The following is a 15,498-nucleotide window of genomic DNA, read 5'->3' as shown; positions in this document are numbered from 1 at the left end:
GTTAGGTCTGTTAGGTTTCACAGAAGCTGCTTATAGGCATGCAGAGGAGGGAAAAGAAACTCTTTTTTTTTTTTTTGTCTTTTTGAGTTTCACTCTTCTTATCCAGGCTGGAGTGCAATGGTGCAATCTCGGCTCACCCCAAACTCTGCTTCCTGGGTTCAAGCGATTCTCCTGCCTCAGCCTCCGAAGTAGCTGGGATTACAGGCGCCCACCACCACATCCAGCTAATTTTATTTTGTATTTTTAGTAGAGATGGGGTTTCACTATGTTGGCCAGGCTGGTCTCAAACTCCTGACCTCAGGTGATCCACCTGCCTCGGGCTCCCAAAGTGCTGGGATTATAGGTGTGAGCCACCGCACCCGGTCAAGAAACTCTTAAAATGGACATTAATGTTCAAAGATATTCTTAAGGAACTCTGTTTTCTTTGCTCATGCTGTGCTTTCACATCCTGTTTCCCTTGCTTGGATACCACCCCTCCCCTGCCTGCCTGGCTAATTCCTACCTCTCTGGTAATTACCCTTGGAAGCCTTTCTTAATACCCCCAGCCCAAATTCCACACCTGGCACAGTGGGTGGGGAACCACCTCACAGGAGGGGCCTCTCCTCCCAGCTCCTAACAGAACACTGTCATCCTCTGTTATAATTGTGGGCTTAGCGGCTCTCCCTCCACATCCTGAAGTCCTTGAAGGTAAGCCTGCTTCCTGTCGGTCTTTGTGTCCACACCACTCAGCACAGCCCTTCGGGCCTGGTCTTCAGTGTGTGGATAAAGACATAGAACCTAACCCCATTATTTAACTTTTGAAGAAACAGCTGTTTTAGGTAGTATATTTTAATAGCTAATTGGTGACCGACATGGACTAGAGTTTAGAGTAGGGCTGCTGACTTCCCAAGGATTTTATACTTTCACATGCCAGAACTGTGGTTGAAACTACTGATTACAAGGGAGACACCTGTTGGGGCTCAGAAACCGTAACCCAAAATACAGCATTGACATGCTGAACTGAAGAAGAAGCCTCAAGGTCTCTGACCATCTTGCCTTACCCCCATACACACACACCAACACCCCTCATCTCTCCCAAAGCACAGGCCCTATCTGCCTAAGATCCAGACTCAACAAGTAAAGCAGTTTTTTTCTTCTTCCCCTAAGACCAAGAATGTAACCACACCTGAACAGGCCTTTTCACTGTTAGAACTGTTTACAAGTTAATCTCTGTTCCCAGATCCATTCATTCTCCTTAGTAATCATTTATTGCCCCTCAACAGAATTCCTGTTTTTCACCCCTCCTATAACCTGTTTTGCTAGGATCCAAGGCACCATTCTTCCTGTAACCTCAAGATGATATATAAGCTGTACTTTATGGGGGCGGGGTTATGTCTTCATTCTGAAGGTTCTCATATGTACATGTTAAATAAATGTGTATGCCTTTGGAGAATCGCTTGAACCCAGGAGGCGGAGGTTGCAGTGAGCCAAGATGGCGCCATTGCACTCCAGCCTGGGCAACAAGAGCAAAACTCCGTCTCTAAATAAATAAATAAATAAATGTGTATGCCTTTTCTCCTATTACTCAATCTGCCTCATGTCTGATTTTTCAGTGACCCCCCAGGGGCCCAGGGTCTTGGCTTTCACACACCCAAACTCTGGAGGCAAACACACTCTGCCACTTTTTATCTATAGAAATGTATATGTAACTTTGACCAAGTGCCCCAGTTTTCCCATCTGTAAAATAGGGGTGACTGTACTTTTGGAGTTGTTGAGAAGTAAGTGAATATTTATAAAGCACTGAGAACAGTGTGTGGTTTATGGTAAATACTAAATAAAAAGTACGTATTATACACAGTGGCTCATGCTTGCAATCCCAGCACTTTGGGAGGCTGAGGTGGGATGATCACTTGAGTCCAGGAGTTTGAGGCCATCCTGGGCAACATAGGGAGACCCCCATCTCTTAAAAAAAAAAGAAAAAAGAAAAAAGAATACATATTATACACACTGTCAATGCAGAGGAGAACTGTTCTTTTATTATTTACTTAGATTTATTATTATACTATTTTATTTTTTTTGAGACATGGTCTTGCTCTGTCCCCAAGCTGGAGTGCAGTAGCGCAATCACAGTTCACTGCAGCCACAACCTCCTGGGCTCAAGCAGTCCTCCCACCCCAGCCTCCCGAGTAGCTGGGACTGTAGGTGCGCACCATAGTGACCAGCTAATTTTTGTATTTTTTGTAGAGACAGGGTTTCACCATGTTGCCCAGGCTGGTCTTGAACTCCTCAGCTCAAGTGATCTGCCCACCTTAGCCTCCCAAAGTGTGGCGATCACAGGCGTGAGCCACCATGCCTGGCATATTTTAAAAATTTATTTTTATTTTCATTTATTTTTGATATAGGGTCTTGCTCTGTGACCCTGGCTGGAGTTCAGTGGCATGATCATAGCTCACTGTAGTCTCGAACTCCTGGCTCAAGCCCTCCTCCTACCTCAGCCTCCTGCAGGTCTGTGCCGCCATGCCTGGCTAATTTTTAAATTTTTTGTAGAGACAGGGTCTTGCTGTGTTTCCCAAGCTGGTCTCGAACTCTTGGCCTGAAGTGATCCCCCAAAGCACTGGGATTACAGATATGAGCCACCACAGCTGGCCTGTTTTTTTATTATCACCATGTGTACAAATCTTTTTTTTTTTTTTGAGACGGAGTCTCGCTGTGTGGCCCAGGCTGGAGTGCAGTGGCGCGATCATGTGTACAAATCTTTAGAAGACTGTTGTTTTTTCCCTAAGGCAAATCTAGTCTTTTTCTCTAAGTGTCTGAAGTCTTTTTTTCCCCCAGATTTCTTAGGTTTTTCTGGCCTAAGTCTGCAGCTCCTAATGCTCTGCTGCTCCCCTGTGGCCATACTGAGACAGGGTGTGCTCTGGCCACGGTATGGGCTGATCTTAACTTCAAACTTCATGCATTTTAATAAATCCTTCCTGTCTTTTTAAAATTTAGATTTTTAATTTTTTGAGACAGGGTCTCACTTTGTCACCCATGCTGCTGTGCAGTGGTATGATCATGGCTCACTGCAGCCTCAACCTGGGCTCAAGCGATTCTCCTGCCTCAGTCTCCCAAGTAACTAGGACCACAGGTACATGCCACTATGCCCAGCTAATTTTTAGTCTTTCTTCTCTTTACACTGCAAATTCTTCTTCATCTTTCAAGATCCAACCCAGAGGTTATCTGCTGGCTGAGACTTCTTTGCTCCCCCAGGTGGAGATAGTTCTCAAATCTTCTGTTCTCCAACAGCATCCCTTTCACGTCTTTGAAGGAGCTCTCTTATTATGTTATCCTGACATTTATTTTTGTATTTTTTTCCCTGCTAGATGGTGGGCAGGGGCTGAGTCTTATTTGTCTCTGCCTCTGTAAAGAGGTATGAAGTAGTTGCAGGGCAGTAATGGAGGTAAGAAGATGAAGATGAGGAAGGAGGAAGGAGCAAGGAGGTAGGGAAAGAGTGAGAATAATAATCATTTTATGGGGCACAGCTTTGTGCCTACATGTTGTTCTAAGCACTTTATTTTATTGATTGAATGATTGATTGATTGAGACAGAGTCTTGCTCTGTCACCCAGGCTTGGAGTGCAGTGGCATGATCCCGGCTCACTGCAACCTCTGCCTTCTGAATTCAAGTGATTCTCCTGCCTCAGCCCCCCAAGTAGCTGGGATTACAGGCATATGCCACCACACCTGGCTAATTTTAGTATTTTTAGTAGGGATGGGATTTTGCCATATTGCTCGGGCTCAAACTCCTGAGCTCAAAGTGATCCACCTGCCTTGTCTCTCCAAAGTGCTGGGATTACAGGCGTGAGCCACCATGCCCAGCCCAAGCGCTTTATACTCATATAGTTCTTTCAGCCAGCTCATGAGGTAGGCATTATTATTACCCCAATTTTCCAGTCAAGGTACAGCAAAATTAGGCAATGTACATAGGTGGTAAGTGGCGGTATAGGAGTTGAACCGACATAGTTAGGCACCTGAGCACGCGCTTGAACCCACTGTGTAATCCTGCTTCTCCAGTGTGTAGTGATGAGAGGAAGAGGGTGAGGAGAAAAGAAGGTGATGAGGAGAGAATGGGGATAAGGAGAGAAGATGGAAAGATAAGAGAGGATGAGGTTAGATAAAAGAACAGAAGTTAGGATGGGATGAAGAAGAGAAAAAGGGTGTGGTAGTAGGAAATTAGGGATAAGGAGAGAGGATGTTGATGAGGAACTGGGTGGAGATGAGAGAAATGTGGACTGTGGAGAGAGGCTGGTAGGAGGAGAGCTGTCGTCCAGGTGGGGTCATCATTCATATGGATGCTCCCCCTGGCAGGCTGGCCTCTCGGCTCCCTCACCCTCTGTCTCTAACAGTCTCCTCCATTCCTCCTAGTGAGCCTCTCCCAGGGCCATACCCAGAGCCTTATCACCACCAGAAACTGCAGCACCTATGAAATAACGGAATCAAACATCCCACGCTGATAGAATCTGCTTTCCTTATGGTGGTTTGCTCAAGCTGGCTCCCAGCAGCTGTTCTATTAAGCTCATGAGGAACCACAGCCCTTCCCATCTTCACATCTCACCTTCTCTGCCTTAGGTTCCAGGCTCACCACTGCAATCCCCTTTTGTTAATGCCTTCAGCTCCTCTCCCCTGTCTGTCCTTTCCATCTCATCTCCCTGGTTAAGTCTCAACTCTAGATGGACCTGACATTTGTCTTCTCCACACTTGCTCTCAAGCATCTAAGGACCACTGGACAAAATCATCCCAGAGGACACGTCACTCTAAAGTGGTCATCATCAACTTCAGTTGGGTGCTCTCAAGTCAGAAATCTCAGCAATGAGCTCCCTCTTCTACCCTCACCAACTAGGATTTTATACTTTCTTCCTTCTTTTTCTTTTTTTTTTTGAGACGGAGTCTCACTCTATCACCCATGCTGGAGTGCAGTGGCTCAATCTCGGCTCACTGCAAGCTCTGCCTCCTGGGTTCACACCATTCTCCTGCCTCAGCCTTCTGAGTAGCTGGGACTACAGATGCCCGCCACCACGCCCAGCTAACTTTTTGTATTTCTAGTAGAGACGGGGTTTCACCATGTTAGCCAGGATGGTCTTGATCCCTGACCTTGTGATCTGTCCGCCTTGGCCTCCCAAAGTGCCAGGATTACAGGCGTGAGCCACCGCACCCGGCCGGATTTTATACTTTCAAACCTCCAGCCTCCCCTCCTGCTCAGTGACTTTTGGTTATCTCTTCTTTCATGGCGAAAATAAAAGCCATAAGATAGGAACAGCCCCAGCCTGCTACAAACCTATTTGTATTTGATTCTGTTGCCATCTCCTCTGTTTCTTGTTAAAAAAGAGGAGATGTCTTCTTCCCTTGGAAGGCTGGTTCTCCCTCTGATGCTCTGAATCCCATCTAAGGGAGCTTCTGGCCTCAGCTTCTTCAAGCCTCTCTGCTTCCTCCCAGCATGTTGCCCTGCACCCCCAGCCTTCAGTCAGTGAATGAGAAGGACCTGCTTGGGAACCTTTGCGTATACTTTTCTTTCTGTTGGGACCCCCACTTTTTGCCAGATGAATTCCTACTCCCATTTAGATATCCGCCAACATGTTACCCCTTCAAAGAAGCCTTTCCTGACCCTCACATTTGAATCAGGCACTCATGTTAATATTGGCCATCAGTCAATGGCCAATATTAGATGCTAGATGACGCTGCCCACGATTTGTTTGTGGTCTTATGTTTGTCACTCTCACTAATCCATAAACCCCCAAAGGATAGGGACTGTTCTCCTTATGTGTCCCGTAGCTTCTATAACAAAGTGCTTGGCTTCAAGTAGGTGTTCAGTATGTATTTCTTGAGTAAATGAATGTGGTGAGAAGGCAGGAGGGAGGTGAGGGATGGAAGCGTGAGGATAGAAGATAGAAGGTGAGTAGATAGAGAGTGAGGAGAGGATGGTAATGAGGACAGTATGCAAAGGTGAGGCTGGGGATGGAGGGGAGAAGGGGTGAGGGGAGGACCAAGGAGAAGGGGTCTTTGCACTGGACCTGTGTAATGCTTCCAGACCCTGAGTGGGCTCCCAGGAACTCTGTTTCTTGGGACCATGCTGCCTGTGAGGTTTGAAGGCAGGGCTGGAGGGAGGAGCTAGGCTTTATCTCAGGGTGCAGTCCTAACCTCAGATGGTGACAGAGCTGCAGCCAGCAGGGGTTTTGCAAACCGTCCCGATTGCAGCAGGCCAGCAGTCTCGCTGGGGACGAGCGGGTGGGGCCTGAGCTTATCTCCTGAGTACAGTCCTAACCTCAGATGGTGACAAAGCGGGAGCTAGAAGGCGTTTTGCAAACCGTCCCAATTGCAGCAAGGTTGGATAGCCTGGCCAGGGGTGACAGTGCTAGGTGTGTGTGGGCGGCGGAGGGTGGGGGGGCAATAGGGGTTTGGACAGTTTAGGACTCCAGGGTGACGTTTAGCTCATGGGGTGTAGGGGATGGACCCATTCTATGTGTGGCTTGCCTCTACCTACCCCCAGAGCCCTGTTTCTTCTAAAAGGGAAGCAAATCTAAGGGAAAAATATAGTCTGTCCCTGGACCTAAAATAAATAAATAAATAAATAAATAAATAAATAAATAAATAATAGAAGAGAAGCAAGAGGCTACAGCTCTGTGGTGGGTCTTTCCCTATCAAGAAGCCTGCCCCTTCCCAGGCCCTGGGACCTTTCCACTGCTCTCTGAAGTCAGAATTGATGGCCATTTTGATAAAGTTAAATTGTAGCCATTTTCCTCTGAAAACCCCCACCCTCTCCCCTTGGGGAGAATTTCTCATGTGCCACTGAGGTTTTCTGAGGCTAGGCCAGGCCTGCTTATGGAAGCAGCTAACAGAGGCCAGCCAGGGGTTCTGTCCAGCTTGGGCCACTCCCATTTTGGAGCGGCCCATGCTGAGTCGAGAGGAGGGGTCTGCCTGCGGGGGGGCTGGTAAGGGTGATGGGAAGTGACTGGCCTGTCCGAGAGGAGGCGCACAGGCCCTCAGCCAGCCCTGCCTATTGTTGCCTCAGCGTCTCCTGAACAGCCCCCTTCATCCCATAGTCCCCTCACTGGCTTGGAGCAGGGTAGGGGGTGGAGGTGAAGAGGCCCCTTTCCACCCACAACCCCAACCGGGATCTTGCAACACTGGGATGGGGGCCCTGGGGGCCCAGGCATGTGGCAATCTGTGTAGAGGGGTGGGGAGGTGTGCACCGAGCAGGGGGGGTGGGGACAGCTTTCACAAGCCACTGCCACCACTGACTGACCTTGGCAGACTCACCTTGGGCAGCTTCCTCCCTCTGCAGTGTCTCCCCACGATCTGCCTTCTCCTCTGCAGCTTCCCTGTGGCTTAAGATCCTGTCTCTCAGCTCAGGAGTCTCATTCTGCTCCCCAGTTCTGCTCCAGAAAGAAAAGTGGGCCTGAGCTGTGGACGCTGAAGCCATAGGACTGCATGTGTGTGCTGTTTGGACCTTGATTTGCTGGTTTTCAGACGTTATCGAGTCCCCGGTCCTGGTGCCTTTCCCCAGGCAGCGTTTGTCTAACTGCCCTTCCCTGGGCTCCTTTCTGTCATCTCCTTCCCCAGTGGGGACAATCTTACTATGGTGAAGGTGACAGGAGGACCAAGGGGCAGGGAAGCTGAATCCAGGGGCAAAGAGAACCCTGCTCTCCACCTCCCCCGGCTTCTTAGGCACCTCCTTGACAGAGGGAATGAAAATAGTCATTTGCAACCCCTGCAGCCCCATTCTGGAGGGAAGGTGCATCTTTTTCTTACTTATCCTCTCCTTCCTTCTTTCATTCAGCATCCACTCCTGGCTTCCTTTTTCTTGGTCACCTTAGGGCTTTTGCATTTACCCTTCCCTCTGTTCACCCTTACACTCAAAGACATACCTGCCTCCTTCTCAAAATTTTTCAAGTTTCAACTAAAATGTCACTTCCTCAGAGAGACCTTTCTTGGCCACCCCAGCTAAAATAGCCTCCCTACCTGTTGGTTTATTTGGTTTTCCCAATGGGCTATTCAAATGGTGTAAGCAGGAGAAGTTAATTAAAGTGCTTTATGAAGATGTGAACCAACAGTATCTGGGGAAAGCTCCTGGAGTGGTGAAGTCCCCTGGGCTAGCCCAGCACGGGGGGGCCTGAGGGCCAGGAATCCTTTGGGAGGGACTGTGGAGAGTGCCAGTCAGCAGGGGGCTCCCATCTCTCTCCTCCTGCCAGTCTCACTCCCACCCCCTGGGAAGCTGGTTGATGTAGGGAGGCATCAACCTGGGGACTATGTAGGGTGATGAAGGGTGGAGAGGGTTCTGGAGGGGCAAAGGAAGACATTCAGCACACTTGTTTATTGACTTTTTCTTCCTACTCCTTCTGCTGAGAACTTGTCTCATTCCCAGAAAAGATACTCAACAAATACTTGTTGAATAAGTTACGTTGGCCAAAACCAGTTGAGGTCAGATTGAAAGCCTCCTTCAGGAAACGTGCCCTCTGGCTCTGACTCATCCCCCTGGAATATGATCTGACACAAAGGATTGGGATGTGTTCAGCTGCTGCACGTCACGCTGGGATCACAGTGGGGAGACAGGGATGTGACTCCCCCAGACGGGGTGCCAGTCAGGAAGGCTCCACTAGGCATCGGCCCTGAGGACCTGACGGGGTGAGCAGGGGCCTGAGAGGGGAAGCAATTCAGAGCTGTGGGAACGAAGCCTGGGCTTGATGCTGAAGCAACCCAGGTCCCATCACCCAGAACCTTGAAAGTAAGTCAAGTACAAGGGACCAGTGGGAACGGTACCGGTCTCGACCACCTGACCCCCCCCCCCAGTGGATACAGTGCCGGGGAGTGTCTTGAGCTGAAAGGAGGAAATCCGGAGGTTGAGTCATTTACCATGTTCTGTACAAACCCCCCTTATGCAACCTATCCCCCTGGGCTGAAAGGAAGGTGTGAGGATTCTCCCAGGTGCCCACAGAGACTGGTACCTCCCCACCTTCCGAACTCAGGAAGCTCCCATCAGTCCCTCCACTGAAGGTTCAGATCTGTCCCTCCAAACCAGACCTGGGGCATGGGCCTCCAGAACACAGAGGTGCCCGAGAGACACAGAGGCAAAGGCAGGAAAAGGACTGAGTCCTGGGCAAGGTAGACATGCCACACATGGATGCCCGAGGTGTGGGAGGGCTCTACTGCTGGAGAGTTGAAGAAGGGAGAGAGATCTGGGATGATCCAGACACCAGTCTCTTGCCCTCTCAGAAAATTATTCCTTGATGTCTGACTCAGGCTTTCACAGCACTGGCCTAGGAGAGACTTTAACAAGCCCTTAATCTGTCCCTGGGTCCCTGACACTGTTGGGCACTGTTCTTTATTGAATGTGATTCATGTGACACTCGTACTGAGGATCTGTGAGCATGGAGTAGAGAGACAGGTACCACATATTGAGGCAGCAAAGGGACTCAGTGAGTGTCAGGAGAAGCCTCTTATCCCCTCTGGCCCTCAACTGCTTTATCTATAAAATGTGGCTCACCCTATCTTGCTGGTCTGAGGGCAGAGACCACCAGATGATCTCTTGAGGTCTCTCCCAGCACATCTTGAGATCTGTGATTTTATGGAGCTAATTTTGGTTCTGCCTCTAAACAATTGTGTGACTCCAGGTAAGTCCCTTCCCCTCTTTGCAGCCTGTTTTCTTACCTGCAAAATGAGTTTAGATGAGATCTCTGAGGTCCTTTCAGTTCCACAAAATGGAGGAATCAAATATGCTTATTACATGCAGAGTTTTCTTTTTCTATGAATATAACAACACTACAGAGTGGTTACAAATATTGCAACCATTTTGCAGATGAGGAAACTGAGGCACAGAGAGAAGTAATGGCTCAAGGCTCACAGCTAGTAAGTAGCAGAGTAAGATTCAAACTGAGGCTCTTAATTACCATACCATTCTGTCTCTTAGGCTGTAGTCCAGTGCAAAAGAAAATGCTGCTTCGAATGATGGGTTTCCCTGGCACAGGCAGATTGTCATCCTCCTTCTCATTACCAGTGTTCTCATACACAAATCCGGTCTCCAGGTCTTTCCCAACTGATTCCTGTCCCATGCACTCAATTCTCAAGCTTTAGGGAACTGGAGCCTCAGGGATGAGGGACGAAGGATGGAAATGGATAGGTGGGAGCAGCGTGGGGAGGGTGTCCATCTGGTAGACTGAGGCTTTGGAACTGGAGAGAAGAGATGGTGGGTTGGATCAAGGGACCATAAATATGGCAGAGCCATCAGGAATTTTCCCATGGTCACCTGGGGCAGGAGCTCCCAGACCTATACCTCAAGGTGAGAGAGAGTGGGCCTGGGATCAGCAGGCCTGGGCATGAAGGACTGTGTGGTGCCGGGATCTCCCTACAAGCTGAAGATCTTTGTTAGCAGAGCATACAAAGGTGCTCCAGGTCCTTTTGGGGGTGGGGATGTGCCTTCAGCTCACAGAAGGGGGTGATGGGGATGTCAGGGAGAGAAGAGCAGAGTGACAGATACACGGCCTGGCTGTGTGGTATATTGGGGGTGGGCTGTGGACAGCATATCTGTGTTTCCACATGTCCACTTGGTCATGGAAACAAGAGGTGCAGACCTAGCCACATGCATCCTCTGTCCCCAGGGTCCTCCATGACACACACACACACACACACACACACACACACACACAGCCAACAGTCCCAACACCCAGTCACAGTGCAACTTTATTCAGCCATATAATCGTTATGCTGGGTCCTGCCCTTCTTTGCCACCCCGGTTGCCATTTATCCATGGTCTATGTCTCAGGGTTCTAGGCCCCCAGCAGGATGGGGGTCCACAGAGTTAGGCCGTGCCAGGGAGCCTGGTGCCTACAGTCCACCAGCCAGGCTCAGCTGCAACCCCCCACGCCCTTGATGAGGTTGGCCGCCTCAGGAATCTGGCGGAAGAGGTTGCGGAGGGTGTCTAGCTCCTGGGTGAGCTGCTCCACGCGGCTGCGGAGGCGCTCGTTCTCTGCCATGTACTCCAGCACCTTCTGCTGTGTCTCCAGAATGCGCCTCTTGGCCTTGTCCCGGCTCTTGCGCACGGCAATGTTGTTGCGCTCCCGCCTCAGCCGGTACTCAAGGCTGTCTTTGTTCACTGCCTTCTTGCCCTTGTGTAAGGGGCCAGCCGGGGAGGGCGCCTTCAGGAGGGGACTGCAGGGGGGTGCGGCAGTGGCCAAAGGGGCCTGGAGGGGAAGGCACGGAGAGACGGAGAGGTGAGGGCTGGCTAGGAGGCAGAGCAGAGGCGGGGCGGGAATCTCGGCAGCCAGGGCACACTTACTGCGTCAAAGGAATACAGGACTCAGAGCAGGCTCCTGTCTCTCAGGTCAAAACTATCATCGCTCTGCTTCTGGGAGATGGTGACCCAGATGCACAGGGTCCTCTGCTTGAGACCAAAACTCCCTTTCATGTTCTCACACTTTCTTTCTTTCTTTTTTTGTAAAGATGGAGCCTTGCTGTGTTGCCCAGGCTGGTCTCCAACCCCTGGCCTTAAGTGACCCTCCTGCTTTGGCCTCCCAAAGCGCTGGGATTACAGGCATGAGCCACGACACCCAGCCAATATTCTCACACTTTCTGAGTACACTTTCCCTCAATCTGTCTTGAGTCTCCCGTTCTATGACCAGTAGACACTTCTTACAGAAGCAGGCGGCAGAGAAACAAGAGGAGGGGGCATGGTGAGCAGCAGCGGGCATGGTGAGCAGCAGGGAGGCTGGCGGGGGCCTGAGATCAAGTAGGTCAGCTTGCCACAGGGGCTTTGGGTGGGGATTCAGGGTGGGAATGAATTCACAGAGAAGGAAAGGGAGGTCATGGTGCGGTGTGAACACAGAGAACTGTGGGTTGGGTCCATTTCGCAGAGCAACACCAAGCAGACTCAGCAGCATGAGCAGGGGCACAGGGTCCTGTCCACACCAGCCTCTCCAGCCCCGGGCAGGAGGGAGGAGGGCTGGCCTGCTCTTACCTTGAGAACGCGCAGAGGCTGGCCGGATGCTGCCAGAGTTGGGGGCAGGTGCATGGCTGTCTGCCCACAGTGTGCCACTTGGTACTGCAGGGGATTGTAGCTGCCTCGGCTGGCAGCTCGGCTGCCCTCTGGCCCCCGGGGCTCCTCCTTCACCGCCACAGCCCTGGGGTCGTAGCTCCCTGGGCTGCTGTAGATGCCAGGCCCCAGCGCCTTCCTGTCTGGGCCGAAGGTATGTGGAGGGTAGGCAAAGGGCCGAGGGTCAGGCGGCAAGTAGTGGGGGAAGGCAGGGGTTCCGGGGCCCTTGAGGCCTCTGGCCTCAGGCGCTGGCTTCACGGCAAAGAGATCGGAGAGAAGCTGCTCTTCCCCAGACTCGATGTAGGCGGAGAGGTCAATGGAGGCCTCATGCTCACACATGTCCCCTAGCTCCCCGGGCCCAGCTCGGCCCCCTGAGAACTCAAGTGGCTGCTGGCCACCCCGGGGCTCACACTCGTAGTAGGTCCCGTGGGACATGGCCGGCCCGCCCCCTCGGCTCCCCGCCCCCACCTGCTCTTGAGGCACCCCTTGGGGTGCTCCGGCTGCCCTCTCTCTACCTCCTCCTGACCTGGGCCTGCCCTCTCTCGATCTCCTGCCCTAGACCTGCCCTCTGCAGTCTCCTCTGTCACCCACTCCTGTGTGGCCTCTCTCCCCCCTCTGCTCTGCTTCCTTTTCCTTCCTCTGTAGTCAATGCCTCTCTTCTCTTCCCTTTTTTCCCCTCTCTCCCCTTGGGGTGACTCAGGGAGGGGCAGGACACACCCCAGAGGGAGAGATGTAAGCCTTAGAGAAAGGCGACTCCTGGCCTATTCAGCAGTTGGGGACACTCCTTGGTCAGGGACCAAGCCAGGGTTCTGGAGATGCCCGAAGCTGATGCTTCTGGGAATGCGTCTCCATTCCCTGCTGGGAGCCCAGGGGACTCCAAATCCTCGCAGAGGGCAACACCCCACTCTGGGCAACCTCCTCCCTCCAACTTTGAAAAGGTTCTATGCAGAATGAGGTTCCAAGTTAGAGTGAAGAGAGAAAGCCCTCTTCCAGTGCCGACCCTCAGTTGGGTCTCACCTCCTCCCTTGACACGCCTTCCTCTGGCACTCCCCTGCTGCTGGGCTCCACCTACCCCCAAGATAAAGTTTCTTTTGTAGCCCCACCTCCCAGAGCATTCTCTGAGTGTAGGCCAGGGTTTGTTTTTTGAGGGGTCTAGGGAGTAGTGATAGGGCCTAGGAACAAGCTATACATGGGAGCCTGTGTGGTGCTCCAGAGTATGCTCATTTGCTAGGTTTTTGCACAGGGGCTGTGCAATAGCCCAAATATTAGTGCGTTTCCAGCCCTAGCTACTTCTAGCAGCCTGGTACAGTTCCTAACTCCCTGGGCTTGGCTGAAGCACCTGGTCAGGACTTGGGCCTTGCACCGCAGGCCTAGGCAGGCTGCTGCCCTTGGAAGAGACAGCCATAATCCTCCAGTGGCTCCAGCACTTCTGTCTTCCAGCTGCTGTGTGCTGCAAGAGGCTCAGGCTGGTGCTTTGCCCCTCACCCTGGGCTTGAGGCTCTGCCTCTGGTTTCCTGTGCCCTGGGCTGCACAGCTTAGGAGCTTGCTGCAGCTCGTTTGCTGTCTTTCCTTTTGCATGGCCGCTCTCTGATCTCCAATGTGTGTCTCTTGGGTCTACTTCCTCTTGTGAGGTTTGAGAAGCCTCTTATGTCATCACCTCTTCCTGGGGCTCTGTTTTAGGGTCTCCAGGAGAAGCCCATGGCTCCCTCTCTGCAATTCTTGGTTCTGTGCTGGCTCTACTCTTCCCTTTTCTCTTTCCTTTGGGAACTCCCCACTACCTCCTTTCAGAGACACCTGCTCTGGTCCTGTTTTTACCTGTTGAATTTCATCTCCAAAAGGGATTGTGGGTCCAGTGGGGGGGGGGGGGGGAAGGACACATAGAAATGTTACTGGCTCTTTTATGACCAGCAAGTGCTATGGGTGCCCCAGAGGGACCAGAAGTTTTTGGTAAGTTGGGCCAAACAAAGGCTGGTTCACTGTGAGTGGGCCACAGTGGGACAAATGCAGAGAGGATGTGTTGTTGCATTGAACATTCAAATTTTATTTTATTTTATTTTATTTATTTATTTTTTTTTTGAGAGGGAGTCTCGCCCTGTCGCCCAGGCTGGAGTGCAGTGGTGCGATCTTGGTTCACTGCAACCTACTCCTCCCGGGTTCAAGCGATTCTCCTGCCCCAGCCTCCCAAGTAGCTGGGATTACAGACGTGCACCTCCACGCCCGGCTAATTTTTACATTTTTAGTAGAGATGGGGTTTCACCATGTTGGTCAGGCTGGTCTCGAACTTCTGACCTTGTGATCCGTCCACCTCGGCCTCCCAAAGTGCTGGGATTACAAGCGTGAGCCACCGCGCCCAGCCTGAACATTAAAATTTTAAAAATGCATATTCTGGTTAGCATATTCCTTCCATCCTCCCTACCCCAACACCTACCCCAGATGCTCTCTGTGCATGACTTGAGACATGGCCAGATATGCTTTATCTGAAAGCACAGTGACCTGCTGTGGGGAGATCTGCGTGCATCCCAGAGAAAGATGTCAGGAATTAGGGAGATTTCTCCATTTCAAAGCTGAGCTCTCAGTTTGGTGGCAGTGCTTCTGTTGACCACCAGGTGGCAATATTGGCCCCAATATTCCGGACTTGGAGGGCTGCTGTGGTCCGGACTCAGGTGGACAGCAGAGGGCAGCCTCTCATAGCGCTGGCTCTCCGCAAGCTCCTGCGGGGCATCTGGAAGGAGGAAGAGGAAACCTGGCTGGGATGGGGTCTTGCAGTGCAGTTCCAGGGACAACGAGCAGCCTGCCAGTACTGGGTCCAGGGCCTTGTCTCCATGAGGAGACATTCTGTCCCCTCCCTTACTTTGAAATAGTGATAATGAATAGGCCTTGTGCTTTCTGATAAATTAATGCTTTTTCAATCCTTGAAACCTACACTTTTTCATGCTCTTTCCCTGTGGGTTATGCAGGAAGGTAGGCAAGGCAGACAGTATTTTTATTCCTACTTTATAAACAAGGAAAACAAGGCTGAGAGGCTGAGCTGTTCAAGGTCATCCAAGGAGGATGCCTGGTTCATCTCTGGCTGAAGGGATGCGAAGGGGTTGCTATGTGACTCGGAGAACCTTCCTGGCCCTCATTTGGCCACCATGGGGAGGGGGAAGTCTGCATCTGTAGCTTTAGTGAACTGGGCACAAGAGGGCGTGGGAGGTATGCAAACAGAGCCTCAGGAAATGAGAAAGTCAGCAGCTTTAGCCATGGTGAGATAAATCTCTGCCCCGGCCTCCCCGGCTAGTGCTGACGTTGCTGGCACGCTGACCTCAGTGTTTCCCAGTAACAGGGGTTTGGCTGGGGCAGGCAGGGCTCTGGATGTCAGGGTAGGGTAGGGGGAGCTCTGGACAGGAAGGGGAGGTGGGGAGGGCAGTGCCAGTCAGCGGCTGGGGGATTCTTGCTCAGGAGAGGAAAGAAGCCCTCCCG

General features: G+C 51.4%; 1 protein-coding gene across 1 annotated transcript; it reads right to left on the bottom strand.

Annotated features, from left to right (window-relative positions):
- Positions 1–10,670: 10,670 nt before the first annotated feature.
- Positions 10,671–12,991, bottom strand: CEBPE (CCAAT enhancer binding protein epsilon). The gene is made up of 2 exons (XM_003260641.3): positions 11,962–12,991; positions 10,671–11,188 (listed from the first exon to the last, which is right to left on the bottom strand). Exons 1-2 carry the CDS (start codon positions 12,469–12,471, stop codon positions 10,853–10,855), a joined length of 846 nt encoding a protein of 281 aa, XP_003260689.1. The 5' UTR covers positions 12,472–12,991; the 3' UTR covers positions 10,671–10,852.
- Positions 12,992–15,498: the final 2,507 nt, after the last annotated feature.

Source organism: Nomascus leucogenys, chromosome 22a (assembly GCF_006542625.1).
Source record: "Nomascus leucogenys isolate Asia chromosome 22a, Asia_NLE_v1, whole genome shotgun sequence".
Taxonomy (NCBI): Eukaryota; Metazoa; Chordata; class Mammalia; order Primates; family Hylobatidae; genus Nomascus; species Nomascus leucogenys.
This window is presented reverse-complemented; position numbering and strand designations above follow the sequence as displayed.

Coding starts and splice junctions, on each gene's coding strand:
- CEBPE (XM_003260641.3), bottom strand. CDS start 12,471: ATGTCCCACGGGACCTACTACGAGTGTGAGCCCCGGGGTGGCCAGCAG. Junction 11,189..11,961: donor AGCCTCTGCGCGTTCTCAAG/GTAAGAGCAGGC, acceptor CTTCCCCTCCAG/GCCCCTTTGGCCACTGCCGC.